The sequence below is a fragment of the Sesamum indicum genome, linkage group LG1 (assembly GCF_000512975.1).
Source record: "Sesamum indicum cultivar Zhongzhi No. 13 linkage group LG1, S_indicum_v1.0, whole genome shotgun sequence".
In the NCBI taxonomy this organism is placed as follows: domain Eukaryota; kingdom Viridiplantae; phylum Streptophyta; class Magnoliopsida; order Lamiales; family Pedaliaceae; genus Sesamum; species Sesamum indicum.
Window position 1 is genome coordinate 15,029,217 of NC_026145.1, and position 27,693 is coordinate 15,056,909.

The 27,693-nt window shown below is 37.6% G+C and overlaps 6 protein-coding genes across 10 annotated transcripts in view; 2 read left to right on the forward strand and 4 right to left on the reverse strand.

Annotated features, from left to right (window-relative positions):
- On the reverse strand, nt 2,004–4,340 carry LOC105168405 (beta-hexosaminidase 2). 2 transcript variants are annotated; one of them, XM_020695960.1, is made up of 2 exons: nt 3,494–4,340; nt 2,004–3,072 (listed from the first exon to the last, which is right to left on the reverse strand). In XM_020695960.1, the coding sequence occupies exons 1-2, from the start codon at nt 4,296–4,298 to the stop codon at nt 2,195–2,197; spliced, it is 1,683 nt and encodes a 560-aa protein (XP_020551619.1). In that variant the 5' UTR covers nt 4,299–4,340; the 3' UTR covers nt 2,004–2,194. The 2 variants fall into 2 exon arrangements, with proteins under 2 accessions (XP_020551619.1, XP_011086777.1); XM_011088475.2 differs by having other exon boundaries at nt 2,004–3,144.
- Nucleotides 8,328–10,492, forward strand: LOC105168414. Its single transcript, XM_011088486.2, has 2 exons — nt 8,328–8,675; nt 8,773–10,492. Exons 1-2 carry the CDS (start codon nt 8,558–8,560, stop codon nt 10,332–10,334), a joined length of 1,680 nt encoding a protein of 559 aa, XP_011086788.1. The 5' UTR covers nt 8,328–8,557; the 3' UTR covers nt 10,335–10,492.
- LOC105168423 (protein UPSTREAM OF FLC) lies at nt 11,008–15,698 on the forward strand. 4 transcript variants are annotated; one of them, XM_011088533.2, is made up of 8 exons: nt 11,008–11,098; nt 12,843–12,976; nt 13,066–13,135; nt 13,275–13,390; nt 13,541–14,174; nt 14,413–14,520; nt 14,886–14,943; nt 15,285–15,698. In XM_011088533.2, exons 2-8 carry the CDS (start codon nt 12,847–12,849, stop codon nt 15,372–15,374), a joined length of 1,206 nt encoding a protein of 401 aa, XP_011086835.1. In that variant the 5' UTR covers nt 11,008–11,098; nt 12,843–12,846; the 3' UTR covers nt 15,375–15,698. The 4 variants fall into 4 exon arrangements, with proteins under 4 accessions (XP_011086835.1, XP_011086801.1, XP_011086827.1 ...); XM_011088499.2 differs by lacking the exon at nt 14,886–14,943; XM_011088525.2 differs by lacking the exon at nt 14,886–14,943 and having other exon boundaries at nt 11,009–11,098; nt 13,544–14,174.
- Nucleotides 15,793–19,189, reverse strand: LOC105168452. Its single transcript, XM_011088545.2, has 5 exons — nt 18,481–19,189; nt 17,657–18,166; nt 17,163–17,405; nt 16,985–17,076; nt 15,793–16,648 (listed from the first exon to the last, which is right to left on the reverse strand). The coding sequence occupies exons 1-5, from the start codon at nt 18,637–18,639 to the stop codon at nt 15,862–15,864; spliced, it is 1,791 nt and encodes a 596-aa protein (XP_011086847.1). The 5' UTR covers nt 18,640–19,189; the 3' UTR covers nt 15,793–15,861.
- On the reverse strand, nt 20,290–26,145 carry LOC105168462 (serine/threonine-protein phosphatase PP2A-2 catalytic subunit). The gene is made up of 11 exons (XM_011088557.2): nt 25,779–26,145; nt 24,901–24,957; nt 24,160–24,243; nt 23,190–23,261; nt 22,819–22,890; nt 22,141–22,181; nt 21,940–22,006; nt 21,403–21,594; nt 21,222–21,311; nt 21,019–21,126; nt 20,290–20,862 (listed from the first exon to the last, which is right to left on the reverse strand). The coding sequence occupies exons 1-11, from the start codon at nt 25,869–25,871 to the stop codon at nt 20,797–20,799; spliced, it is 942 nt and encodes a 313-aa protein (XP_011086859.1). The 5' UTR covers nt 25,872–26,145; the 3' UTR covers nt 20,290–20,796.
- The window catches only part of LOC105168469 (major facilitator superfamily domain-containing protein 12-like), a 6,796-nt gene continuing 5,850 nt past the window's right edge, over nt 26,748–27,693 (reverse strand). Inside the window, exons 12-13 of the mRNA XM_011088568.2 lie at nt 27,522–27,654; nt 26,748–27,320 (exon numbers count right to left, since the gene is read on the reverse strand). Of these exons, the coding sequence (XP_011086870.1) occupies nt 27,148–27,320; nt 27,522–27,654 (306 nt within the window). The 3' untranslated portion in view covers nt 26,748–27,147. The remainder of the gene's footprint in view (nt 27,321–27,521; nt 27,655–27,693) is intronic.

A 27,693-nucleotide genomic window follows, 5' to 3' on the forward strand; every position in this document is an offset into this window, starting at 1 on the left:
TTATTTTTCTGATTTGCTTTTCTTTCCTCCCAAAGTGGAAAATAAACTTTTCTTAGGACAGGTTGTTTGGTCGTGTAAACGATGCATGCATGTGAATTATTCGTTTGTTATGTATGTATGTTAGAGGGTTTTTGTCTGTATCGATATTCATATTCATGTAAGGTAGGTGAGCGAGTTAGTGTTGATGGTTGTGAAAGTTTCTTGAGTCAATGTATCCATATTCGATCATACATGAGGTAGGAGAGTGAGTTGTGGTGGTGGTGAAGTTTCTTGAATCGAAGAAACATGCCCGCTTGTTCCTTTTTTTCTTTCTTCTTGCCTTCAATGTAAAATTGTTTTAAGTGATTCTCACAAACTGGGTGATTATTTAAGGTATGAAATTATGATCACAGGCAGAGTTTCCATCCTAATGGTTTGAGAATTGTGTTAAGGCTCTCTCTCCAAATGTTTGAAAAACTGGCATGGATAAATACGAAGTGTGATCTCATTGATAAAATCCCAACTGGTTCAACTGCAGAACATAGAAGCATGTCATTGCATTTATGGAACAAAAGTAATCAACAAACATGAACCAGATCGAACTCAAGTAGACCATGACAGTAAGTTAACAAGCACACATTTGACAACACTGAGGATCTGTCCACAGACCAACGGACGCGCTCAAAGAACACAAGAAACTTGCATTTTATTGAAGTGGAAATGATACGAGCTTAGACGAGTCCTGCTTCATTGATCTCACATAGAAAACATGTATATCAACACCACGGACATGGATGAATCAGCTGTTAGTCTAATGCCCTGCAAAGAAGAATAATTAAGGAACGAAAAGAGAAACTAGTTGAGTTCATGTCAATTACTTGCAAATAAGACCATGCTGATATACCAAAGATAAATAAAAAAAAACTAATGAGTAGTACTTGGAGCAATCAACTGTGGGAGAAAAAGCAAACGGCAAAGAGATCCTGCAGTTCCCTGGAAGACTTTGAAAGTTCTGGCTTGGGATTCATTTTCTTGACAGCACTCTGGAGGCAGCAGCAAGCGGTCTGCTGGGGCTCTGGTCATGGATGCAAGTCCTGATACCAGCAACAGCAAGAGGACGATGGTTTCCCACTCTGACTCCTCAGGTAGCTAACCCAGGGGCCTCAGGTTCTTGACGACGTCGCTGCATGTTACTGCAGCATCTGAAGTGTGTGCTAGCAAGAGTACGATCATTAAAGTTGCAGTGATGAAACGAACTGTAGGACTTAAAGATGGTCCCATGGTTGAAAGTTTAGAACTAATAGGAGTTAGGAGAAAGATTGATGCAGGTGAAACTTGAAATGGTTGTGGATTTATAGGAGGGAGGCTAATTAACTATATTTGATCCTGAGATATCTGTTGGCAATAAAAAGGAAGCAAAAGATTTTAGTTGGAGGCTGGGAAATCAATGCACTCCAGATAAGTATGTTAAGTGTTTCCAAATTTGATTTCGTAGTGAATTATGTATAAAGTTTGGGTTTGAGGCCAAGAGGTGGAAAGATCAGTGGTTTAAGACTTCAACGGGGATTACTTCATGTCTTCATGGCTGCATTCGACTTCATGTCTTTTCCTGGTTGTGTGGTCTGATTATCCTTATCAGGTTTTAGGATTACGGGTTCCAGGATAACCATGCATACGCTTTCATGATTACCCGAATTAGTAAGAATCAAACGGTATGCTTGCAAGCTTGAACAGAAATGTTTTCTATGACAAAGCAGCAAGTGAGCTCCTTGTAGCCGAGATTGTTTTGAAGTCTGTAAAGTTTGTCTGATGCTGTAGGAGTAGGACAATCGAGTGAGAAAATATCTGAGCAAACGAACATAACGTTTTTCTGTTCATGTGGAAAAACTCTTGCTCAGATAACAGCACAAACAATGATAGTTTTAATTTCGATGATTTTGGTAGTTAACAGTACCACGATAAAAACAGATTTGCATTGGCAATCAACGGATAACTCAAGAATCCTTCTGACAAGACACGAGACATCATATCCGAAGATCTTTTACTTAAGGTAAAAGGGATCAATAGGAAATCATGCTTACAAACAAGAATTCAGAACATTTGCAAAAGAAGAATGACTTGAACTTCTATCATTCCACCAATAAATATCTCAACCACTTTTGTTTCCGACGCTAAAATCGGACCGAAAATAATTGAAGATGACAGGATAAATCAATTAAGCTAAATGGACCGTGTTACACATGCCTGGATTCTTGATACACCAGAGCGGCTGAATAGGTTCAGCACCTATTCCCCGTGTTACCATTCTGTATCTCCACTCATTCAACCTATCTGTAGCCTCCGCAAATCTCTTCTTTCCCGTTTCATCTCGATTCCCTGACCATAACGCTTCAGCCATTGCTGAAGCTCTTGGCCAGATCCGTGAATCCATAACGGTTGAGTCAGCTTGCTCGGACCATAACGCCACCTCCCCTCCTATTACCAGCTTTGCCTCTGCCTCAGTCAATCCGTAAGTTATATCATAGTTGTAAATGGTTTGCCATGTTTTAAAGGGTCCACACCACGATCCACCATTTCCTTGATCAGAACCAGGCGGCATATTGTATAGACTGTTATTTCCTGTAAAATCCCCATGCCCACAGTCCAAGTAATAGAAATCCGATGACGAAACAATTGCACGATATCCAGAATCGACAATCCTCTTTGTGTTATTCGGTCCATTGTTCCAAGATTGGAGAATGACATTTTCGCGAGGGAGCAAGGAAGAGGGCACATTGACATCAGCGTTCAACAAAACATCCTCCCAGTAGATCACTGTACGATTCAGAGATATGATGTAAGGTAATGTCGAATTTATAAACATTTCAAGAATCTGACTGAGAGTTCCATTATTGGAAAGAAAAGTTTGAATGGAAGGGTCGATTTTCCAGCAGTTTGGAGTGATCTCATCAGCTCCCGCGTGATAAAATTGGTCAGGAAACATGGAAACAGCATCACGGACAACATTTTTGACAACTTCATAGGTCTTGGGGTTTAAGGGATTCAGTTGTCCGGTTCCTGGCTCGGCAGCCAGCCGATCGGTCCATTCGGCATCTGCAGGCCACCAGAACTTGTTAGCACAGGTGACAATCTCAGGGTAAGCTTCAGCCCATGATCCAGTGTGTGCTGCAAAAACGCACGTGACAAATAATGTGAATATTGAATTCCTTCGCAGAATAGTAAACTTGGAGATGAAACTAAACCTGCCAAGATTGTTCTATGCAGATTAAAACTCTGAAAATTCAGAGCTCTTGGAACCAAAATTTGGATTTCTAGTTTGCATTGTCCAAAGTCATATGTAAACACTCAATACAAGACAAAGGAATGTTGGAACGATAACAAAAATTCCGTTCAAATAGTTTAATATATAGTTTCGTATAAGTCATATAAACCTGTCGGACAGTTAGACATGAAGATTACATAAAAAAATTACAAATTCATAACTTAGGTAAGAGGCAGTGTTTAATCAACTGACCAGGCATATCAATCTCGGGCACAACTCTAACTCCATGCTCCATCCCATATTCCACCACCCTCTTCACGTCCGCCGCCGTGTACTTCATGTCCTCGCCGTACGCCCCTTTCGCCGCCATCTCGGGCTCCGACGGCACCACCAGCGGAAACGAATGGGAATCCGTAATATGCCAATGGAAAACGTTCAATTTGTTCATACTGATCGTCCTAATCAGCCGCAGCAAATCCTCAACACCGTAATAGTTCCTGGCGGTATCGAGCATGATTCCCCTGTGCGGAAACAGTGGCCCGTCGGAAATGTACAACCCGCAAGCCACCCTCGCCGGCTTTGCATACACCAGCTGCGAGAACGTCTCCAGCCCGCGCATCGCGCCCCATGGGGTTTCGGCGTTTAGCACGGCGGAGGCTCCGGTGGAGGGGACGGTGAGGGAGTACGACTCGTCCACGCCGTGGGTCAGCGGAGCAGCGGCGTCGGAGATGATGATGGTGAGCGTGGTGAGCGGGGGCCCCCCAGTCAGATTGAGAAGTGGGGTGACGAGGGGGAGGTGGTGCTCCGTCAGGATCTGGCGGAGGTAGCGGTGGACGGCGGGGGTTAGGTAGCTGTGGGGGGGAGCGGATATAGTGAACTCCGGGGAGAGAGTGATTGCCTGTGGCTGTGGCCAGTGGAATGTGGTGGGCTTTGGCCAGACGTCGATGGGGTATCGGACGGCTGAGATTTGAGGAGTGATGTACAACGTTGTAAGGAGAAGAAGTGTGGAGATGAAGAGATGAGAAAATGAAGGGAAAGTAATAATACTACAACCCATGTTGAGGATGATGTTATGTCAATTGCAGTTATGACTGTTTTAGACTATATGGTATGTGTATTTATATGTTGAATTCAAGTTTAAAATATTTCAATTTTGAGTAAATTAAAATATTATTTAGCGATTGAGGTTAAGATTTCAGTGGATATTTATATCATCTATATGACTTTGTCACTTTATTATTCACTATGATTTGCATAATCTGTTGATAATTTAAGACATAAAATTACTAATTCGAGCATCAAAATATTATAATCGAAGCCCATACAATGATCATTGACAATAACATGTGAATTCAGGTCAAGATTGGTACTAATATTTTTCGTTTTGATTTTATTAAAAGTCCATTCGAAATTTAATTAGATTTAAATGTCATTTAAAATATGTAAAATGTTTGTTGTTGCCATATGAGTTATAGTTACTAAAATGTATCTTAGTATTTCCACTAGTAATATGTTACTCATAATTCATATGTAATAAAATAGACATAATTTCTATATGAATATATTTGAAAGGGTAATAATTTGATCTTTGGGACTCTTAAAATGCCAAAGCCACTCTGTTCAAATAGAGTTTTAATGCATAACGTTAACGCTTAGCGTACGCAGTGTGAAATTAATGTAAAATTGGGTAGTTACGATGTTGCTTAGTAGTAATTTTTTTAATTAAAGTAATAAAGTTATATTATAATAAATTAAAAATAAATTTATCTAAATAAAATAAATACCCACATGTTTGACAGAATTCGGACAAATTTATTTATCATAAGTCAATGTTAAGCGTAAGACTAAAATATGATTGGTTTGGGCAGTAGTCCTTTGTTTGCTTATGATTTGGAGGTTTGCAGTTGGCGCAGAATTTGCGTTGGCTTTCTCTCTTGTCCAAATCATCCACACTAAGACCCTTATACAAAGCTCACAGTCATTTCCAAAAATTAGAAATTTTTGTCCGGATCGGACGAAATTTAAATTAATTATATGATAAATGTATTATATTTATTATATTATAAAAATATAATAATTATAAATTATATGATCAATATAATAATATTGATAGTATAATTTATTTATTATGATCAAATTGTATTTAAATATATATACAAATATTATTATTTATTTTATTTAAAATAATATAATATAATAAGAATTTAAAAAAAAAATCCATCCTCTGAGATGGCCGGCAAAGGCGAGGAGGGAAGTGACAAATGTGCAGTACAAGGAGAGGAGAGGTGGTTTCAGACTTTTAGCCGCCAAATATCCTAATGGGATGGGACTTAGGGAAATCAGACATCTTTGTCCAATTATGAGATGCCCACAATTGTATGCTTCAGAATTGGCTTCATATTTTGATAATGATTATATATATACAAGTCAAAATTAAAATAAAATAATGAATTTTTAAAATAAATTATAATAAATTCACATGAGGTGAAATACGTAACTATGGGTTCGATGAGATTTGGATCCATGAACTCTAACTTATTCATAAACCCTCAATCTTAGTTACTAAATTAAGACATCCTTGGTTGTAATGACTTTTTTTCTTTTTGAAATGGAAGGGAACAAGGAAAAAATATATATTGAAAAATAAACACAAAAATATAAATTCAATTTATTTTAAAGATGCGAATACATGGAAAATAATAGTTTGTTGTTAATTATATCCGTGGTAGAGAGTATGAAGAATATAGGCCATTTTCATTTTGGGCTGTGGTATGCAGATCACCCCATTTACCCATCCATCAGCATTTTGGGCCTGTTTGGAATTCACATGACATGAGATATGAATTAGGGCTAATTACACTCTTATTCCTTAAATTTAATGTATTTATATATAAATTTTTTGTAGTTTGACAAATTATATTTGACATTCTTAAAGTTTGCTTTCGTCTAATAAATAAGTCCCTCCGTTAGTCAAAATTCGTCGAATTTGCTGATATTAACAAAAAAAATGAAGAAGAATCTATATTTACCTTCGATAGATTTATTACTGATATATTACAGGTTAAATAAATCATTTTACAACCAAAATTACCTTCATATGCCTTTATGTATTAATGCATGTGAGGATGTATATCTTCAACGTCATAAGGGTAGTTTAGTTGAAAAAGTTTTGTTTGGCTTACAATACGTTAGTAATAAGTCAATCGAAAATAAATATCAATTCACATTCATTTTTTTTTTTTGTTTAATATCAACAAATTCAGTGAATTTCAACTAACGAATGGACTTATTTGTTAAACGAAAGCAGTGCTAGATGTATTTTTCAAACTACAAGAAATTTATATATAATTACACCAAATTTTAGGAGAGAAAAGTGTAATTATCCATATAAATTATTAATTTTAGTTTAATAGTATGATCGTATGTGGGTTGGCAGCCCAGATGAATACGTAGAAAACCTTGTACCATACTCCAAAGGAATGATCGTCCCCACGTCACATTCGCAAGTATGGAAATGGAATGGAGGTGCCAATATGACGACAAAGCAACAGAAAGAAATCAAAACTTGAATCAACTACGACACCACCCCCACAAGTAAAGCAAACAAAGGAATCATTCCTTAGTTAAATCGATCAATAAATGCATCAATTTCAACCATGCATTTATTTTCAATAATTAACACCTATTTATATATATAGTATCATGTTATTTAAATGGTTAATACTTAATAAATAATAAATTATTTGAAATATTGATCCAAGAATTTGGCATGACAACATCTATAACGTTTTATAATTTTATGCCATTCAAGCTGACACTATTGATATGGGTAAAAATAATCAAATGTTTTGTTTACGTCCTTGATATGGTTCATATGTTTAAATAAATTTTAGGGACTGTGTCTTTTTATACTAATTCAATCGGATTAATCCTGTTTGATCTGATCGTATTTTGAACGCTTAAAAGAGTGGTACGTGATATCTTATATTGGAAATTGCTCATAAATAGCCCAAATAGATTATTTAGGTATATTTTGCATAGTTGATTGATTGTTACATTTATACAACTATTTAATTTTGAAATCGTCCTCGATTCGGACAATACAAAGTAACTGTACTAGGAGTAACCCCAACATCTCCTATATTTATTGTTGATTTTAGGCCTGCTCGACACAAAGGATCGTTGCGGTAAGACGACCCCAACCGCTATCACTAGGCATTCTTAAATAAAGTAATTGCTTGATTTCTGACCAAAAAAAGAAAAACACACGAATGATAACTATAGAGTTTCTATATATCCCTCTTAATTCTGATTACTTCATAATGTCCTTGTCACTTTAGCCCGTACATTAATTGTCAAGTGTGAATAATTTACACAAAGTAGTTAGAAGTTATTGATTAGACAACACATGCAATGTAACAACCATCTCCCTCTGTAATGAAAAGGACAAATTATCGAGCGGATAAAGCAAACGAAGAACATCACAACACACCCAAATATAGTCAATCAACCATGTCCTACACATTATAATCATAAACGTTATGTGCAAAAATATATATCTTAGGTATATTGGAGAACGGCGTATATTGATATGATTCAAACCCGAGTATGTAAAAATTCAATATAATTATCAAATTAAAGTTATATCAATAATTCACGTGAAATTGTACAACTCAAACATGTCTATAAAAATACGTCCTACATGCACCAGGTATAGCTTTTTCCTTAAAAGACTAATATAGAAATTCACAGCACACTATTGTTATTGTAGCATACACATTTACTTGATCCCACTAGGACTGTATATTGATGAATAGACATGTATTGACAAAGTATACACCATTTCTTGATGATACAATTATGACATACCATAATTGCAATAAGTTTCCAACCAAATGCAAAGCATGCTAGTAACATAATGTTTTTCAAATGTTTCTGGCTCAACCACCCCAGAAATTCAGCACCACAAAATGACTGCTAATTGTTATTCATTTTAAAATTTTAGTTGATGCATACATAGCAAAAAATAGCAACTGCAACAGGAAAATGAAAAAAAGAGGGCATTGTGTAGAAGAAAAGTGATGTCTGAATTCATCAAAACTGAGGAAAACATGTTCTTAAAGCATTGGAAAACTCAAATTCATTAGAGGGTTTATACCTTAATTGCACGAAATGTAAAACTATTATAAAGGGTTCTTGCTTGCCTGCTGGTTTTTGGTACTTCTAATTCTAGTGTCCATCAGAATATACTTCTTGTCCAATCCATTACACAATCTTGTGTTCAATAGTTATACTACTGTTTCATTGGCTTCAACTATGGGGAATCGAATCAGCGTTTCTCTTAAGAGTTCTAATGTTTTCAAGAAAACTAAGAAGCCTCTTCCCATTGAAACCTTGTTCAGACTTCCCTCTCCACTCCCCTCGTGGCCTGCAGGTTCGTCATTCTACTATACTTAAGGTTGCGTTTTTCGTGCTAGACGTTTTCTTGTATCCAACTGTTTCCGGTTTGAATTTTGTGTTTTGTTGTTCAGGTGGAGGTTTTGCAAGTGGGATTATTGATCTAGGAGGGCTGGAAGTATGTCAAGTATCGACTTTCGCCAAAGTTTGGGCTACACAAGAAGGCGGACCGGACAATCATGGGGCGACGTTTTTTGAGCCGTCTCCACTACCTGATGGATTCTTTATGCTTGGTTGCTACGGGCAACCAAACAACAAGCCTTTATTTGGTTGGGTTCTTGCAGGAAAAGATGCAACCAACGACCCGTTGGGTGGTGCCCTGAAGCCACCAACTGATTACTCTCTTGTTTGGAGCAGTGAGTCTTTGAAAATTAAGCAAGACGGGGTAGCCTACATCTGGCTGCCAACTCCCCCTGATGGCTATAAGGCCATTGGACATGTCATCACGAGCTCGCCTGAGAAGCCGGCCCTTGACAAAATCCGGTGTGTTCGCTTGGATTTCACGGATTCCAATGAGAACAACACCTGGATTTGGGGGCTGGGAAAGGATGTTAGCACAAATGGCATCAGTATATATAGCTCAAGACCAAGAAACAGGGGAATTCAAGCTGTGGGGGTTCCCACAGGCACATTTGTAGCTGAAAAGAATGGGACTAGTTTGGACTTGCCCTGTTTAAAAAATGCTAATGGCAATCATAATTCCATGCCTAATCAAGATCAGATTAAGGCCCTGGTTCAGGCTTACTCTCCACACATATATTTCCACCCTGATGAAGAGTACTTTCCTTCTTCAGTTGCATGGTTCTTTGAAAACGGTGCACTACTGTACACAAAAGGCGATGAGTCGAATCCCGTCCCGATCGACCCGGCTGGCTCTAATCTTCCCCAAGGAGGTCCGAATGATGATGCATATTGGATTGATCTTCCTATAGACAGTGCAGCTAAAGAGAGAGTCAAAAAAGGGGACTTAGCAGATGCATATGCTTATTTGCATGTGAAGCCAATGTTTGGTGGGACATTCACTGATGTAGCAATATGGCTGTTTTACCCTTTCAATGGCCCTGCAAGGGCAAAAGTTGAGTTCTTCAACATTTCCTTAGGCAAAATTGGGGAGCATGTTGGTGATTGGGAGCATGTCACACTAAGAATCAGCAACTTCAATGGGGAGCTAAAGAGCATGTATTTTTCTCAGCATAGTAAAGGGCTTTGGGCCGATGCAGTGGACTTGGAGTTCGAGAACGGCAACAAACCAGTGGCCTACTCATCGTTGCACGGCCATGCATCGTACCCGAATCAAGGCCTAGTGCTGCAAGGAAATGGGAGTATTGGGATAAGGAATGATAGTGCTAAGGGCAAGTCTTTTATGGACACTGGAGCAAAGTTTTTGGTGGTCGACGCCGAGTACTTGGGGCCGGTGTACGTCGAGCCCCCGTGGCTGAGTTATGCAAGAAAATGGGGGCCAAAGATCAGCTACAGCATTGAGGATGAAATCAGGAAGGTTGAGAAGGTGTTGCCTGGAAAGTTGAAGAGTGCATTTGAGAAAGTTGTGAATAGTCTTCCCAGGGAAGTGCTTGGTGAGGAAGGGCCTACTGGACCAAAGATGAAAGACAGTTGGATTGGTGATGAAAGGTCTTGATTCTGCTGCAAGAATTTGGAAAATTTGATGATTGATTTACCTATGTTTTTAAGTACAAAATAGCCATAAAAATTTGATTATGTGAATTTGTTGCTGTCTTTGAAGCTGAACAATGTTGGACAGATCTAATGGCATCAAGGGTGGGAATATTCTGAGTAGTGATTGAATTTTCTATTGCAATTCATATTTCATTAAAAGCAAATTTTGATTTTTATTAATTCAAATCATGCAAATCCATTTTCTTTTTCCTCTTCAAGTATTGAATATTATTTGACAAAATTAGAACCGTGAAAACAATTAATCAGAAAAACACCAATCATTACCAAACCCTCATCTTCAGACAGTTATTCAGCCGCAGTCATATGCTTATAAATTAATTTTAATGCACGATTGCAATAACTTTAACACTTTTTTCCTGTGTGGAGCTGTTGATCGGTACTTATCACATCACCTTTAAATACTATTTTAAGTAGTATAAAACTAAATCAAACTTTACTAGAAACGAAAGTTATGTTTAAGGCAGATGGTATGTTGATAAATCATGCTCAAGTACCCCACATCTCTATCACCCTTTGTTGTCCCATTATTTTCTTGCCCAAAACTCCAAACTCCAAACCAAAACATTTATGTTACATACATCCAATTCTTGGCTTAATTCTTTTTGTACTTATATGTGTCTGAATGAATGAATACATATGTCCTAATGCTCCGGTCTCGCCCTGAGACAGCATCGATGTTTCGTTTGAGGTTTCAGCTTCTTTCAGGTACCCGACGACGTACAGACATTTCTGTTTTGTTTTATTTTAATTCTTAACCTGTAGATTATAAGTGTGTATATCTGTGTATGAGTAGTATTTATACGTGCTGATAGGAGATGTAAACAGTTATTCGGAGCTACATAATGTTTTTGATATATATGATTTACTGCTATATTTGGTGCATTCAGTTGTAGGAATAAACTAATTTATATGAGTTACTGATCACTTTATGTACTGAAAAATGTTGGGTTGTGTTGGAAGTTAAAGAAGTTATAAATTTGTTTTACCAATGTAGAGATATTTAGATAAAGACTAATTAGGTATATGTTGGAGGAGAAAGAGAGATGGAGAGAATGAAATCAAATGCAAGAATTATGGCATGAATCATAGGAAAATTAGCCTCATTTTGTGTAAGTTGTGCATGTAAATTCATGTTGTCCTGAATTTACGGTGGACTAAATGGATTAAATTCGTGCTGCATTCAATATTTTTTAAATGGAGTATACGTCGATCATCTCACTATTTTTGTTTATCTATCATCAACGGTAACTTGTACGAGATTGGAGTAAATGGATGACATGATGTTTAAGAACCAGTGCATGGTCACGTGCAATACACATGGCAATTTCAAGTCATTTTTCTATTTTTTTGCTCAATTTAAAGTCAAATTATGATTATCTTCTTAATTAAATTGCCAGTGCCAATATATATAGCTTCTGTTTGGCCCTACGATTGAGTGGTCAAAATGTACATTTCAAGTGCAAATTTCAATAATCATTATTGCAAATATGATAATCACTTTTTCTAAAATTAATTCAGTTTTGACGTTGAATAGTTTCAACTTTCTCTTGAACTACTCGTACACATAACTTTCCCGCTAGTCTTTATTACTTAATTATGGAAACTACAAACGCATCAAACTCAATAAATATGTATACATGAAATCATATTTTTTCCATAAAAAGACGCAAGCAATTTAAAAAAAAAGGCCAAGATTAAACCTACCCACGAAATATAATCTAATTTATTACCATTTTTATATTACTAAATCATTGCAAAATGATGCATGCACAAGAAAAAAAAAAAAGTACTTCTTTGGGCAATGCAGCTTAAAAAAAGTTGGTCAAAAGCTGCCAAATATATATGCATAGCCATAACAATATCCCCCGAAATCAGATACAAACATCTTGGGGTAGACCAAATTTACCCTTTTTATAGTCTGTTATAGTTACAGATCTAATCCAAAAATATAAATATATATAATTAAACCCCCCTCCCCACATTTATATATATATATATATATAACTAACCACTCACACTCATTCTGTGTATATGTGTGTGTGCTTCAGAAAAGCAGATTAGAATACCATTATTATACGGTAAAAGCTCTCTTCATCCGATGAATATATGTACATATTACATAATCATGATTGTCGAAAATTTGTGTTGTTTCTATTCTTTTCCATGAAGTCGTGTAGAAGAACAACATACATCCATGCATGATTGTTTTTTTTTAATCAGACAACTTGGTTGAACTTCTCCCATGTTTTGGCCTTTTTGTTAGAGCAGGCCGGCATGGAACAAAGGTTTCTTTCTTGGGTTTCACCTGTTTGATCTTTTGTTCTTGTTCTTGTTCTTTTACCAAAAACTATGTGATATATAATTTGAACAATACTTGTTTTATTCAGCCTAAAAAGGAGCTACTTTTGTTTTGTTTGTTGCCTGTTTCCTGTTTCCTGTTTGTAAGAAGGTTAATGGAAGCACAGGGTGGTGCACAAGTCAGGAGGCTTCACATTGTCTATTTTCTTAGTCGGAAGGGCCGTATCGAACACCCTCATCTTGTTCGAGTCCATCATCTCTCTAGGAATGGTGTCCGACTACGAGGTTTGTGTATGCACTGTTCTAATTGGCATGTTTTTCTACGTCATTGTGTCTGAATGCGTGCGTGTGTCTGATATGTATCTATGATGCAGACGTCAAGAGATGGTTGGGGGAGTTACGAGGGAAGGACATGCCCGAATCATTTTCTTGGTCGTATAAAAGGTATTTATTACATTTCTAACATAGAAATTTTCGCCAGAGTTTGTAGTTTTCATTTGATCCAAGCTTCGTTCCATGGAGATCATCCCATATTGTTCAAATTTAAGATTTTGTATTAATTTTTGCCCGTCGGTCAGTGCAGAAGGTACAAGACAGGTTATGTATGGCAAGACTTGCTGGATGATGATCTCATTACACCAATATCAGACAATGAATATGTCCTCAAAGGATCAGAGATTTCCTCTTCTAACATTAAAGGTAAAAAACTATTTACTACTACTATAGTTCTTCTCACCAACCTTATACATCTCAGACATTGAAAACTCAGAGATTCTAAGTACTATGTTGTAATCTCAGAGGAGGATTTTGTTCCACAATTGAGATTAATTTCATTTTCTCACAAAACAGCAGCTGAGGAAAAGGTTGTGAAGCAAAAACATCAAACACCCCTCCAAGAAAAACAGAAAACCATAGGCAAAGAAGATAGCCACAGCCATAATTCATCAGAGACATCGATGTATGTATCAACAAAATCATCGTCTGAAATCGAAGAAGAGTCCCCAACTTTCAGCTCAGACACATCCACATTGACAGATGACTCTGGGAAGCCCGAAATGGAGAAGAATTCAGACACAACCAAACATGAAAATCCAGACAACAGAACAGACCATCCGTCCCCTACTTTCGGTCAGAAGAACAAGAAGAGGAGCAGCAAAGTTACCATCAATGAGAATATTACAACAACATCGACGGCTGCTGATGCATCCAAGATTCCATCGTCAGAGCCTCAGTTCACGAAGAGCAAGAGCTATTCCAATGGAGCATCACACATATTCCGAAACTTGATCAGTTGTGGTGCTGTGGAAACCAATGACTCAGCTGTGGTGGCGATCAACAAGCAGAACAGGCCAACTTTCTTGAACATGTGTGCTAGTGATGCCAGTAGTGTTCATTCAGCACAGATTTGCAAGAGGGATGGACTTGGAGGGTCTCAGAGGGTACTCCAAACTCCCCATTGGGTACAACAACAATGGACTGGAAGGTAAAAATTTCTTACCATTTTCTCTAAGACAGGGAAGTTCATATTTATGTATGATGATAACAAGACTGAGAATTAGTTAGCTACTAGTCGTATGGTATGATGATTTAAGATGTACAGTCGTAAGATACCATTGAGGAACGAGACAGTTTCTTGATAAATATAAAAAGACACCACAGTTTTGATGTGAATTATTAGTTGTGGTGATGATGAGTAATGGTGTAATTCTTGAAAATTGTAGTTGGAAGGGCTTTGATGGGCCGAAGGATTCAGCAAAGAACAAGAGTGAAGTAAGGGACCAAAGAGCAACTTCTGCTGCATACAAGCCAGTTAACGGGCCAACTTGCTCGTAAGTTGATCAAACATTTTTCGTCTTTTTTTGGTCTTTTTTGCTTGTGATTAAATGGTAGAGGAAAATATCAGTTTGTCTTTAATGAAGAATAATTCAGACAGCAGAGTTTGTTGGTTCTGATGATGTAATTGGGGTCATGATACACAGATGGGGTACATGCAATGATGCTAAATTTTAATGTGGTCAAGTTCTGGTGAAGAAGAATCCAGGAATAAAAGATTCGTAGTATGCAACCACCTGAAAATTAGTTGACCTTCACTGGATCAATGTTAACACAATTCTATTAGGGCCTGGGTTTTCTAATGTAAATTTACTCATTCTTAACAAGGCACACTGCATAAATATGTTGTCTTTCTTCATAGGTCGGAATCTAAGGTTTGGGGAGAATCACAGCCATTGATTTTGCAGGGGTTGTTCTTGGTGAGTCCCAAGATTTTTAATTTTGGAATATCACACCCTTTTCATTTGTATAGGATTCATGTGTGGGTCTCATACTTGAAGGATGGTGATCATTTTGAAACTCAAAATCCTTACCGAGAACCTACTTAGATAGCCCCGATACGATAGTGACTTGATCTAATAAAGGGAGCTTTAGTGGAATTGAATCTGCAAGTCTGATGTCTGAGACCGACCATGATTTTCCATAGTTATCATTGATTTCAAGAGATGTGTGGCTTCCTAGAAACAGCAATAATGAAAGAAACGTCCTTGGCTTACTATGTTATAACCCCGGATTGATGCTGATGATGTTTTGGTGACAGACAATGTGGGAAGCCATTCAAGCCAGAGAAACTGCATGCACATATGAAATCCTGCAAGGGAATGAAAGCATTGTCCAAAGGTGCTGCTAATGCTGCAATTTCTGCTGCTGAGAAGGCACCAAAGGGATCAACAACGGGATTCAGAAATCATGACTCGATTTCTGTCCATTTGTTAACTCATTGACTGTTAGGACTTTGTTATGCATACATTTGTCTATTCTAAAAAATTCATTTGGCAGATGAGAAATCTTGGACGCAACGTCTCAAGACCTGCAAACTTTTCAAAGTAAAAAGGAAAAGATCATAGACAGATTTACAAGTTTAATTTTTCTGATTCGTATAACAAGTATTCTTGAGATGTAAGAGAGGGACAGAGAGAGAGAAATCAAGAGACTAAACTTCATAAGAAATTAATGCAACATCTAAATTATCCTCAGGGTATGAGTCCTTACACTTTTGCTGAAAGAGCATCCAAGACTATGAAAAAGCTACCTCTCTGAATGTCATGAATGCAGTCAAGAATCTAGGGACTGGACAGATTACTACCATTATAACTAGGTATTGTGTAGAAATTAAACTACCTGCGAGGAACTGCAGAATCGACATGGTTAAGTAGAAATCTGTATAGCTTCTTTTTCAAACTGTTTATTCTCTCATCAGCTCTACCATCTTCTTGGAATGCCTCGTCCAACCACTGGTTAACCCTTTTAAGCTGCCCAAGAAGGACTGTGATCTGAGAAGTATCTTCTTTGCTCTTCAGTCTGAATCCATTATTTAGAGAATCTTCCAAATAATCCAAGAACCAGGCACGTGATGACGAGAGCAACTTTTGTGCTAAATCAGCGACATGGCTCCATCCCGAGCCTTCTGACCATGTTTCCAGTCCAGCAATTGTTCCTTTTGTATTGGAAAGATGCCGTCTTGAATGAGATGACAATTCTTTCACCTTTGGAACTGATTTACTCGAGGCATGGTTGATGCTGTTTTTCTTGTTATCAGGTGAATGGTTCTCTGTCTCGACTTTCACTGGTGTGTTTTCTATCACAACATAATGACGCTTTTCACAATTAGAGATGCCCTTTTCTTCTTCTTTTGCATAGAGGGAGAATTTGGAAAGATCGGTCTGGACTGCAGCTTGAACCCATAATGAAGCATTTTTACTTGCAGGACTGAGGCACTTCCCTGATTCTGAGAATCGAGAACTGCAATTGTTGCTGTCTCTTGCAGAAGTCTCCATATTTATCAGAGAACTAACAACTATAGCAGCTTTCTTCATGCTCTCGTGAAGCTTCAAAAATTGTTCTATTAATGGACCGGATGCCTCTGCCTCTTTCTCAGATGACTCGCGTAGTTCTGCAAACATACTACACATAAGCACATGAATGTTAGCTGACAACCTTGAAGTGCTACAAGTTCTTGGAGACTGATACTAACACTACACGAGTTCAAACAAGAAAGAGAGAATTCACTTCTTAATTCTGTGCATAAAAATGTATTGGAGTAGAAGGCAACCGACATATTCTGTGAACTTTAGTTGCTTAAGATTACTCAACACTTAAGATCAAACAGCAGTGGACTCCCCAGTTAGTTTCCATACCACAAAGTAAGAATGGCACAAAATTTATATCCTCCGTTCACAATCGTGGACATTGTATTTTAAACACTAACACCAAACAAAAAAGAGGAAGAGAATTATGTACCTCATGCACTGAAGGACACCATCATATACAGATACTTCTTCTAGTGCACGAACTGCAGAGACGAACGAAACATTCCTATAGCTTCTAACTTCCTGAAAAACATCATGAAACTATAGACTGGGAACTGATAGATGATAAAGCATACAATTATTTGCATTGAAGTGTTTGTGCAATGTACCTTTCCAAGGTCACAGATGGTGGAAGGAAGTGAATTCCACAAGATCTTTGAGTCAGACCAGTTTTTAGCACTGAGAGCCACTTTATTGAAATGGCTAGGAAAAATACCATCATCTGATGATTTCAAGTTCTTGATAATAGGCTTTGACAGATGATTTGGTGAGACTATAACGTTCTTGCTTGTAAGAGGTGAAATGCTTGAACCCTTTGGTGAATCATGGGGGAAGACCTTATTAGTGACAACCTGCAAACAAGTATGACATTATCATGCATCGACACACGTGATTTGCTGCATGTATCAAGTTTCATGCCTGTGTTAATGAAGGATTGTAAATATGCTTCAATACTTCACTTTGTATTTCTCTTCAATTTATGATACAACCTTTCAACAGTAGAACTAGATCAAATTATGCGAATATATACAAAGAGAGCGACTTAAAAACAAACAGCTAAAGATCTACACCCACTTGCATTATGCTAAAATGATAAACTTACGGATACTAAGCTTGACAAATTATCTTTCGTTTTAGACTTTTCATCTCTACCACCATTTCTACTTTGAGGACTCCTATCCCATCCTTTCCGGGATGAATCCAAACTCAATCTTCTGCTCCCCAAACCTCCTAGCTTTCCATTTCCCAAAGAAATTCTTCTAACATTCCCCTCTTCATTTCCCACCACTTTCTTCAGCTTTCCTTTGGACTTCACCTTTGCTTCCACCTTCTTAGAATTCAGAAAATCGCTGGATATCAAATCCTTTGGTTCACCCACACAGGGCCGTCTCTTGGGGATGGGTTTTAGACCCCGAAGCACCGGAACAGGGGAGCCCGAGTCTAGCCAAGTTACATGGATGAACTGGCCTAGTTGGATCTTGTCACTCAATATCAACTCCACATCTCCATCTGATACTGATACATAAGCTGAGTGAACCGAATCTGAAACCCTCAAAAAGTATCCCCTGCTCTTCCATGGGTCATCTTCCAGTGACGGAACAATGCTAATAACCTTTACAAGAAAAAAAGAACTTTCTTGCATGTCAAAATTGTGACAACAAAGAATGAATGACAGAGAAGAAATATTCAAGACCAAAAGTAACACTCATGCTTAAAGCACACAAATGTCACAGTCTACAACAGCCCATTAATCAGAATACACTACTAATGATCCTTACTCAAACCATAAACCTGAAATCTCTCCATCCCAAACGCAGAAGAAACACGAAAAAAACCAAACTTTATTGAGAAACACCCAAGAAAGCTAGTACAAGAGAGAAGCTGATGATCTTCATTGAGATGGTACAAAAGTTCAAAAACACATGCCTGGAGAAGAGCAGAGCGGTGTTCACCGGCCACCTTGAAATCCTTATGCAAGAGCTTGTCCAGTGTGCCGGGGGTAAGAGAAGCCATTTGCAAAGTGGGCAACAGGAGAAATAAATAATAAATGCTTGTCAACTGAATTAATTCACACTTACACAGCATTTAATTAGTTCTCAAGAAGACGGCCAAGACTGAAACTGCAAAAGGGCAGTTGAGGGGAATCTCAAAAAGGCAATGGAGGGGTCGTTCAGAGACACGTGTCAGGTTGCGATGTGGTTTGGAGGTGGCAGAGAGTTGCAGGTATGGGCAACAAGAACAACAACAATGGGATGGGCACAGATGACGAGGTTTTTGCCAAGCTAATACAACAAAATATCACTAGAGTTGGACAAGATTCTGAAACTTTACATAAACCTTAAATATTTTTTCTTTAAAATTCATATGAATGAGAGTGGGAAGCGGCAGCAGAATGTGTGAGTGAAGTTGTCTTGTATTGTATGATGGGACCTTTCTCTGCGCAGTGAATAGTTTATGATGTGAAATTCTTGGATGGGATGATGGCAGGGAATCAGAACACGTATAGCAATGTGACCACCTCGGCCTTCCATTCATGTCATGTTGGTCAAATGAATATAAAATTTGAATTATAAGGTACGTTTTTATGGGAATTGAACTTCTTTTGTACAGGACTAACTCCCAACTCCCTCCCACTCACAACCCCAGCGACCCTCCTCCAACACAGCTCCGCGTCCCGTCATCCACCAGGGACAAGAATAAATCCCCAATGCACATTTGACTAAAATTGCATGTCATTCGGCCTGAGGCTACCCGAATCAAATCAGGCCGGCTGTAAGTATTTGATAGTAAACGTCTAAAGTTACAACCCACAAGCATTGGTGACAAACATGAGATATATTGGATTATAATTCCAATTCATCCATAACCCTTGTAGTAAACATTATCTTTTCCGGAGCCTATGACTTTCAGTTGCAGTTATAAGGGTTTTGGAATTCACGCACCATACATGAGATTTGGAATCCTCACTTGGTGGGGGGGGGGGGGGGGGGGGGGGGGGGGGTGTTGGCTTGTTCATTTTGCTCTAATAGAGCAAAATTCTATGTAGACCAATCTAAATAATTTTAGTTTCTCCTGTAGAAACATGGGAATGCAGGGAATCCATGCAGACCCTTGCGGTAGAATCTAAAGACAGAGGCTTGTCAAAGTACCGACAGAAGGGACCACTCAGCATCAACAGAAGAATGTCCAACAGAAATCGGGGCCTGATGCTAAAATTTGCCCTCACCGTAAATACCACCTAAATGTAAAATACATTGAAGAAAGAGCAACGAAAGTGATCCACTTTTTCTGTTCGGCATAACACGCACTCACTAAGAAACTGAAAAGGATACCAAATTATGAAAACAAGGGGTGAGAAAGTGATGAAGACCCACAAGAAACGTAAATAAATGAACACATTCTGGATGGGATTGCTATGTAAAAGCTCTCCTCTCTTTATTTGCACCCAAGTACCCAACATTTAGTGCGGACACAACTAGTCCGAGCACCAGATGCAGAGGCTGAGGCTCATTAGTTTAAGAACGAGCATTCACCCATTGCCCATGATAAACAAGATCACAGAACTAATTAGCAGTTCACACGAAATAGTGCAGCCACAAAACCTTCTTACTCATGTTTAAAATAGATCCTAATCATCAATAAGCTTCTCTGGCAACTGGCATCCACATGTCAGATGCGTTAAAAATTATCATTGTCCATAAACTAATTGTCAAATCTCTAAATGTGCATGTAATAGCAGATAAAAGACTTTTAAGGGCCCGACTGATAATCATCAATTCCAATTTCTGGGCACTACAAGAAATAACCAGTCACCAACAAGAGGGCCTTAAGCAATAGGATCCCTCAACAAGAATGAAATCAGCATTTTACTTCAGAAAGCGATTTGAGTAACGAATGTAAGTTCATCATTACTTCAACCAAACCTTTCCACATAATGACAGTGATTGAAAGGAAAATAAAGAGAAAAATTATTAGAAGAAAAAGGGGAAACAACCAAAAACATCAAAAAAATTATAGAACATGATACACAAAAGCATCCCCTAGACCAACTTCCCGAACTCTAAACCCTACAATCGGTTAGAATATAACTTAGAAAAGGGGGCCTTAACTATTTCACATGCCTCTTCGCACTCGTACCACCTTCAAAAGGCCTAGTAATGTGAAGCTCGAATCTCAGGAATCAACATGTAAGAACCTCAAACTGACACTTCATGCAGGCAAAAGAGTCTACAACTGTCAGCTCTACAAGAAATAGTCAGGTGTCCTCCGAGTAACATCAGGTTCTCCTCTCCTTGGAGCTGGCTCAAACTGCAATTATGTAATCATAAGGTGCATCATCAATCAACCACCACAATGGCATATTGTTCTATAGTAAAATTCAAAACTGAGTTACTCAGAATAACTCTTTGAAACAGGAAAAACGAAAAAGATGGGACATGGCAGACTCAGTGAGCGAGGCAAAACCTGGATAAAGGTATGCTCTCTGCAATCATCAACTTCCAAAATAGATGCCATATTCCCACAGCGATAACAATAATTTGGTGCACTAAAAATAGTGACGACCTTTTGTTCCTGTGGTAAAAGTAACACCACACATGAACAAACATTTTCTACTGATGGAAATATAAAAACTATAAGGTCTTCACATCTAGAATTGCAATAATTACATGGGCCCAGTTATATCCTTCCATAACCAGCTGATGGGCTCGAGCAATTAGCTTCAAGCTGTTGGTGTGGTTGAATTGCTCAGATATATCCTGGAATACAAGGAGGATTAGAATGCATATTCAAGGTTGAAACTTGAAATGAAGAACAGAAGAAAAGAACCTTCAACAAGTAGACAATTACCTGGCCGAAAGTGTACCCAGCACCCCGGGGGGAGATACCCCAACCACAACGATCATCGGGATCAGACCACAACAGATCACACATCGGACCTTCATGGGGAACTTCTTGAACGCGATCAAAGTTCCTTATATTATCAAGTGTTTCAATAGAGGGAGACAATCCACCATGCAGACAAAATATTTCCGATTCAACCTACAGAAAGATTGATATCCCAGCATTAACTTACTTGCATGCACGATACACCTAACATGAGTAGAACAATTCGAGCAACAGAAAGGAACATGTAGCTGCATATGAACTACCACTTTCACACTCAACTCCTACATATGTTTCTACTTTCCTAATAATCAAGGAAGGCCAATATCAATGATCAGAATATCTTTCATGCACTTCGGTCCTATGTGATGTAAAACGGACAAAAATGGGGGGAACATTTCGTTTTAACTACATTAAAGTAAAACAGTGAAAAGAACTTTTCATAACAAATATGGCATCAAGAAACTGATGCAAGAACATCAATAAGAGAGTTCTACTAACCAACGCAGTAAGTGGGAAATAGTCAAATAGATCCGTGAATATCTTCCAAACACTAGCATTGCCATACCTATAATAAAAAACGGATCAAGGTAATTAGTATTATGTGGAAGTCTTTCCAGAAATTTCAGATAAGAGAGATAAGTAAACCACACAAAACCAAAACAAATTTGGTAGAGATCAAAAGGGAACCCAAAAACTCACTTCCGTAGGCATTCATCATAAAAACCATAAACTTGAGTGATCTGCAAGATAAAACAAACTATCCATCACTTCAAGCACCAGCTCAGACTCAGACCACAACTGTTACATTGAGTAACCAAGAGCGAGTAGCTAAAAGAATGAAAACTCTCCTCAATAGGACAATAAAGATTTTCAGTTCCTCAAATCACAAAGTTCCAATGGAAGGTAAGGAAATGACAGAAGCAAAGAGATAAATGAGATGATGACGGGACAACAAATTATCAGGAAACAAAACATCCTCATATACAACAGCCAACCAATTGTGAAATAAACGATTGGGTGTATCAGTGAAGCCTTTATCTATAACACAAATTCCTACAAAGGAGCAGGATGTCGGCAGTCTCAAATTTTACCAAGAGCTAAATGAAGTTTTAATTAAGAAGAGCCACAATTCCAACCTAACATCATTTAATATGCTCATAATCTCAGTTAGCATCACGTTGTACAGGCAGTAATGCAATGTTGCCTAAGATTAATAAATCAAATTGCGCACATACAGGAAATAATACAAACTTGAACAGAACAAATTACTTTTCTAGCATGAACTATAATATCAAGGAACTAAAAAGGAAAAAGCATTTTTTACACTCTGTAGAGATTTTGGAAAGATGAATGGAAGTTAAAAAAATAAATCATTACCTGTCTACTTTCATGATTTCCTCTAAGAATTGTGATACGTTGAGGATACCGCACCTTTAAAGCCACTAAAAGCTGCAGAATAAGCATATAAACATCTCTAACGAGTGCAATTTCAACAAAATATTGTAAGAAGTAGTGTAATATTGTATGTAACATAGAACAAGAAAAACACTTCCCAATTCCGGACCCCACCACTCCATTCCCACCCCAGGAAAAAAGGAACAGAATAGTAAGACAGTGTCAGAAGACTAGAAATGAAAAGATAAGCAGGAAATGAATTCCAAAAATAATTGCACCACTACAACAGTCTGAAATTCACAAGCAAGATAATGATAATAACAAAAGAATCACGTCATATTTCTTCTACTTACAGTGACAGTTTCAACTGAATAGTACCCACGATCGACATAATCTCCCATGAATAGATAATTTGTATCTGGACACTATCAATAAAAAAATGGAACCACATTATACATCGGTGATGCTTCAATCTATAAACATTTGTAAACACAGAGTTTAGCCGACATAAATTACCAGACAACGAAAGATTAGTTGTACAACCCATGTCACACATACCCAATCTAGAGAGACTCTTAAGCTATATCTTACACAGAAAATGAAGTAAAACTAACCTGCCTGATGTAGATACAAAAACATTATTGACCCGCTATAGACTTCTTAACCTACCCCGCATACTATTAGAATACACAAGTGTATCCAATTTATGAAGGTTACAGGATGAATTGGGGGCGGCATTCATACTGTTATTGCCATAACTTCCTCAGGCAAGTTTAATTTGGTATATGAAGAAAGTGATCCATCATAACCAAATTACCTAATTAAAATGGGACAATGTCATACCATGAGATGAGAGCAAGAGAGCCATACTCAAAAATTCAGATAACAGGGAAGGAAGCGTCAGCAAAACAAAGAAAAAATCACACCGAAATTGCATCTAACATACTTAAGCAATTGAACAATGGTGAATTATGGTGAAAGTAAATGAAAAGAAATTCATGTATGTGAAAGACCTCTAAAAGCAATTATTCTAGTTAGTCCAACCTCCTTGTAAGTAATAACTAGAACCATTAAGAAAAGAAAGATAAAATATGCAAGATACAAGGAAACAAATTTCTTTTAATTTTTAAGAAGGCAATGCATATGTATTAATGACTAAGACCATCATTGTCAAAAATAAACATTTACTCGATTTCAACCTGTTATCATACGACAGGACACTGTCCATCCCCAAGTCCATTCCTTTGACTGAAAATTCACTTCCCCTATAAAAAAAGAAAAAGAAAAGCAAAAGCATATGAATGTTATAGGAATATATAATACCTTCCCTCCTATGCGGAAAAGTTCGGCAAGATCATGAAATTGGCCATGAATATCACCACAAATTGTCACGGGGCTTTTTACAGGCTGCAACCGCAACAAGGAGATCAGTATAGAATCTTGGACACAAGAAGTTCTAACTTAGTACTAAAAAGAAAATACCAAATGAAATAAATGATTAAAACCAGAATTTAGCATCAATGCATTAATGAACCACTTTAAGTAACAATGCCAAAACAGAAATGGCAGGAAAAATAAACTCTGCGCAGATGTTATTTTAACTGCGACTTGCTTTTTCTCGACACAGTTCTGTTGCTCAGAAGCTAATAGAACCAAACAAGCCCTAAAACTATTCAGCTCTGAAAGTTATCAAGTTCAGTTTCTCCTCCAAATCCACCTGCCTGAGAGGTTATCTATATGTATTTGTCACATAGATTGAGTTAATGTATCATCCCCCAACACTTCCCACATATAATACTCTCCGCCTAATTAATCACCATCCATTAAGCACGGTAGCAAGCAGTTCATTAGCTAATGAATTTATCAGAAGCAATACCAGTCAATAAGGTATAACTATTTCTGTTAACTTGATGGTTAAAAATGAGGTTGTCGTCTATGGTATTGTTGACAGTGTACAAAAGACATTAAGAGATTAAATTTGATTCTGAATAGCTAGCACTCAACAATAAACAAATTAGTGATATTTATCATTAAAGAAAAAGAAAGAAGATCCATAACACATACCTGAACATTACTTTCATCCATTAGTATCTCTTTGGCCTTCTCACATAAAGCCCTAACCTAAAATTATAAAATGATGAACACTGCAATCTGTAATGGCCATTTCATCTCCACATATAATACACTTAAAGAAGAATAAACCACCAAATGCACACACAAAAAAGAAGCAGAGAATAGGCTCAATCAATCAGCCACAATTAAGAAAAATGTTACAGTATTTCTGAATTAAGCAAGCCTCAAGCTGGTGGACAGCATGTGTGAATGTGCAGCGAACAATACTTAGATGTTCAATTGATATGCCTTACTCAAAATTGCCACAGCAAGACACAACACAAACACACATAATGTATATGCACTTAAAAAAAAAAGTTTCTGTCTCCCTCCCTCTTTCTACTCTCTCTTGGATTTTCTTGCAAGTCTCTCAATTCTCTCATCCACAGATACTCAACTGTATCAGTAACCCAATAAATGTAACAATTGTAGCTCATCATTCACCCTATTATAACAGAAACATTAAGCAGAAAAAATCCATTCCGTCCCCCAATTACAATCAAACTTGATACTTCCTCCCATAAATCTCTAAGCCCGGAAAATTCTGAATTATTTTTCAGGAAAATAATAACCTAGCCATACGCGTAATATGCATGAATCACAGTACCGAAAACTCCCATAATCACCAAAGAAACCCAACAAGTAACATAAAAAACTTTCAATGACTCATTACCAAGATTTAGAAAATAAAGAAAACAAGGGTTGCCACATTTCTCGGAAATTATCAAATTCATCACATCTACCAGATCTGTAAAAACTCAACCGAAAAAACATAGAAACAAAGAATATGGAAACTCTTGGGGGGGAAAAGAAGAAGGAATGAAGAAAACCTCAGGTTCAGACAAAGGCTTGCACTGCATGAGCTGAGCAATCTGCTCGTCCAGATTCCCATGTGTGCTCGCAGCTGCTAGATCCGCGCTCATCTTGCTTTAATCTACGTCTCGAATCAGATCCACCGTTATTCAGTACGGTGCCGCTTTCCTCTATTCAAGAAAATGGTTCCACGGCAGGATATACCTAACCCTAGGCCAAGATTCAGGAACTGTAAACGTTTGGAGATAGATATGTAGAATTGTATGTATATGCAGAGAGAGAAAAGAGGAAGAGGAGGAGAGAGAGAGAGAGAGAGAGAGAGAGAGAGAACTCGCAAAGAGTGCGAGCGGGGAGAGAGAGAGAGAGAGAGATGGTGTGGTGGAGCCGAGGGAGATAGAGAAATTTGTCGATCTGCTTTTTAATTAAATTTTTGTTTGGTTGCTGATTTTTTATTATTTAAATAAACTTACCTTTAACTCATTTTCATTTCGTAATTATTACACTTTTTATATTTTCCTTAAATTCTTCATAAAGTAAAAACATTAAATGAGTTAAACTTTATACAACACTATAATTTTTAATAAAACTGATCATTACGATTCTCGAATCTTTTATAGAATTTTATAATTTTATTTTATTCGGACACTTCAAATTTTTAATTTTAATATATATAATTTTACAATTTATGTGTGGCATATAACATAACATATGTGGCTGGTATGGACTGCTTGTTTGTGCTGCAGTTCATATCTTCCAGCACCTGAAGCTGGTCCCCAAACAACCTTAGATATTCCGGAAGAATGTGGTGGAACATACTCTCCTGTCCATTTCTCAACATAAATGCCACAATTACAGCACAAACATATTAGTAAGAATACACCTATTACAATCCCCCATCTAGGCACACACGACTTAAAATGAAAATCGTCCAAATCCATTGTTGATTTCACGAAAGTTATAGCAACATCCCAAGCAGAATAAGAGACTACGAAACCAACCGGATGATGTTGTAACTAAACAAAAATTGACTTGTACAGATCTGGCGAAACGAGTTGCCCTTGGATCAAGAGCTCGTTAGCTAAAACAAACAACTCCAAGAACCAATGTTGTTACATCATGCAGAAAGCATCTGTACTATGTACATCAAGAGTTCTGGGCTATGCGATTTTGTATCCATTTGGTTCTTTTACAGTTTTGAACGGTAAATAGAATTAAAATCAGCGGATAAGGAATGTTCGACTCAGGGAAAAGAATCTTTGTTCTGCAGCAAGAATTAGCTGCTCGGTGCCTGATTGTGGATTAGAAAGGGACTCTAAGAACCTTGATTTCATTGATTGATGAAAATGGTTGCAACTTGTGTTGTTGAATCTTTATGCGCTTGGGAGCTTACGCCAGTAGCGGATCCGTCAAAGGAGTTAAAGTGGGCTCAGGCAGCTTCATGCTTAGTGTCACTAAGACGCCGACTAATGCACAAATAGCTGGGACGAGACCTAACCCGTATCTGGTAACAGACAAATGGAAACTTGAGTGAGGACAGTTGCGCACTTCTGGAGTAGAGCCTGCATGAAAAATGAAGAATGTTAAGCCCAACAAAGTCGAACTTGAACTAATCTTACTAGAAAACCATGCGGGTGTTGATGCACAAAAAGTGTCGATCTGCTGAATATTTCGAAGAGAGTTACTATTGCACCATTGAAAATTACAAAAACTAATTTTTGAAGTGAAAGAATAGTTGGAGGAAAAGATGAGTGGATACTAACTTTGATATGATTCAAGAACACTTAATGCCAGTCCGCATAATATTTTGTCCAGAAAGCTCAATGATCCATAAACAAAAGCGCAGCCGTTGAGATCATCACCAACTAGAAAACTCTGCATGCTGATCCCTGAGACCTGTAGTTCGATAAAGAACATTGTCAGGAAGTCTGAAAA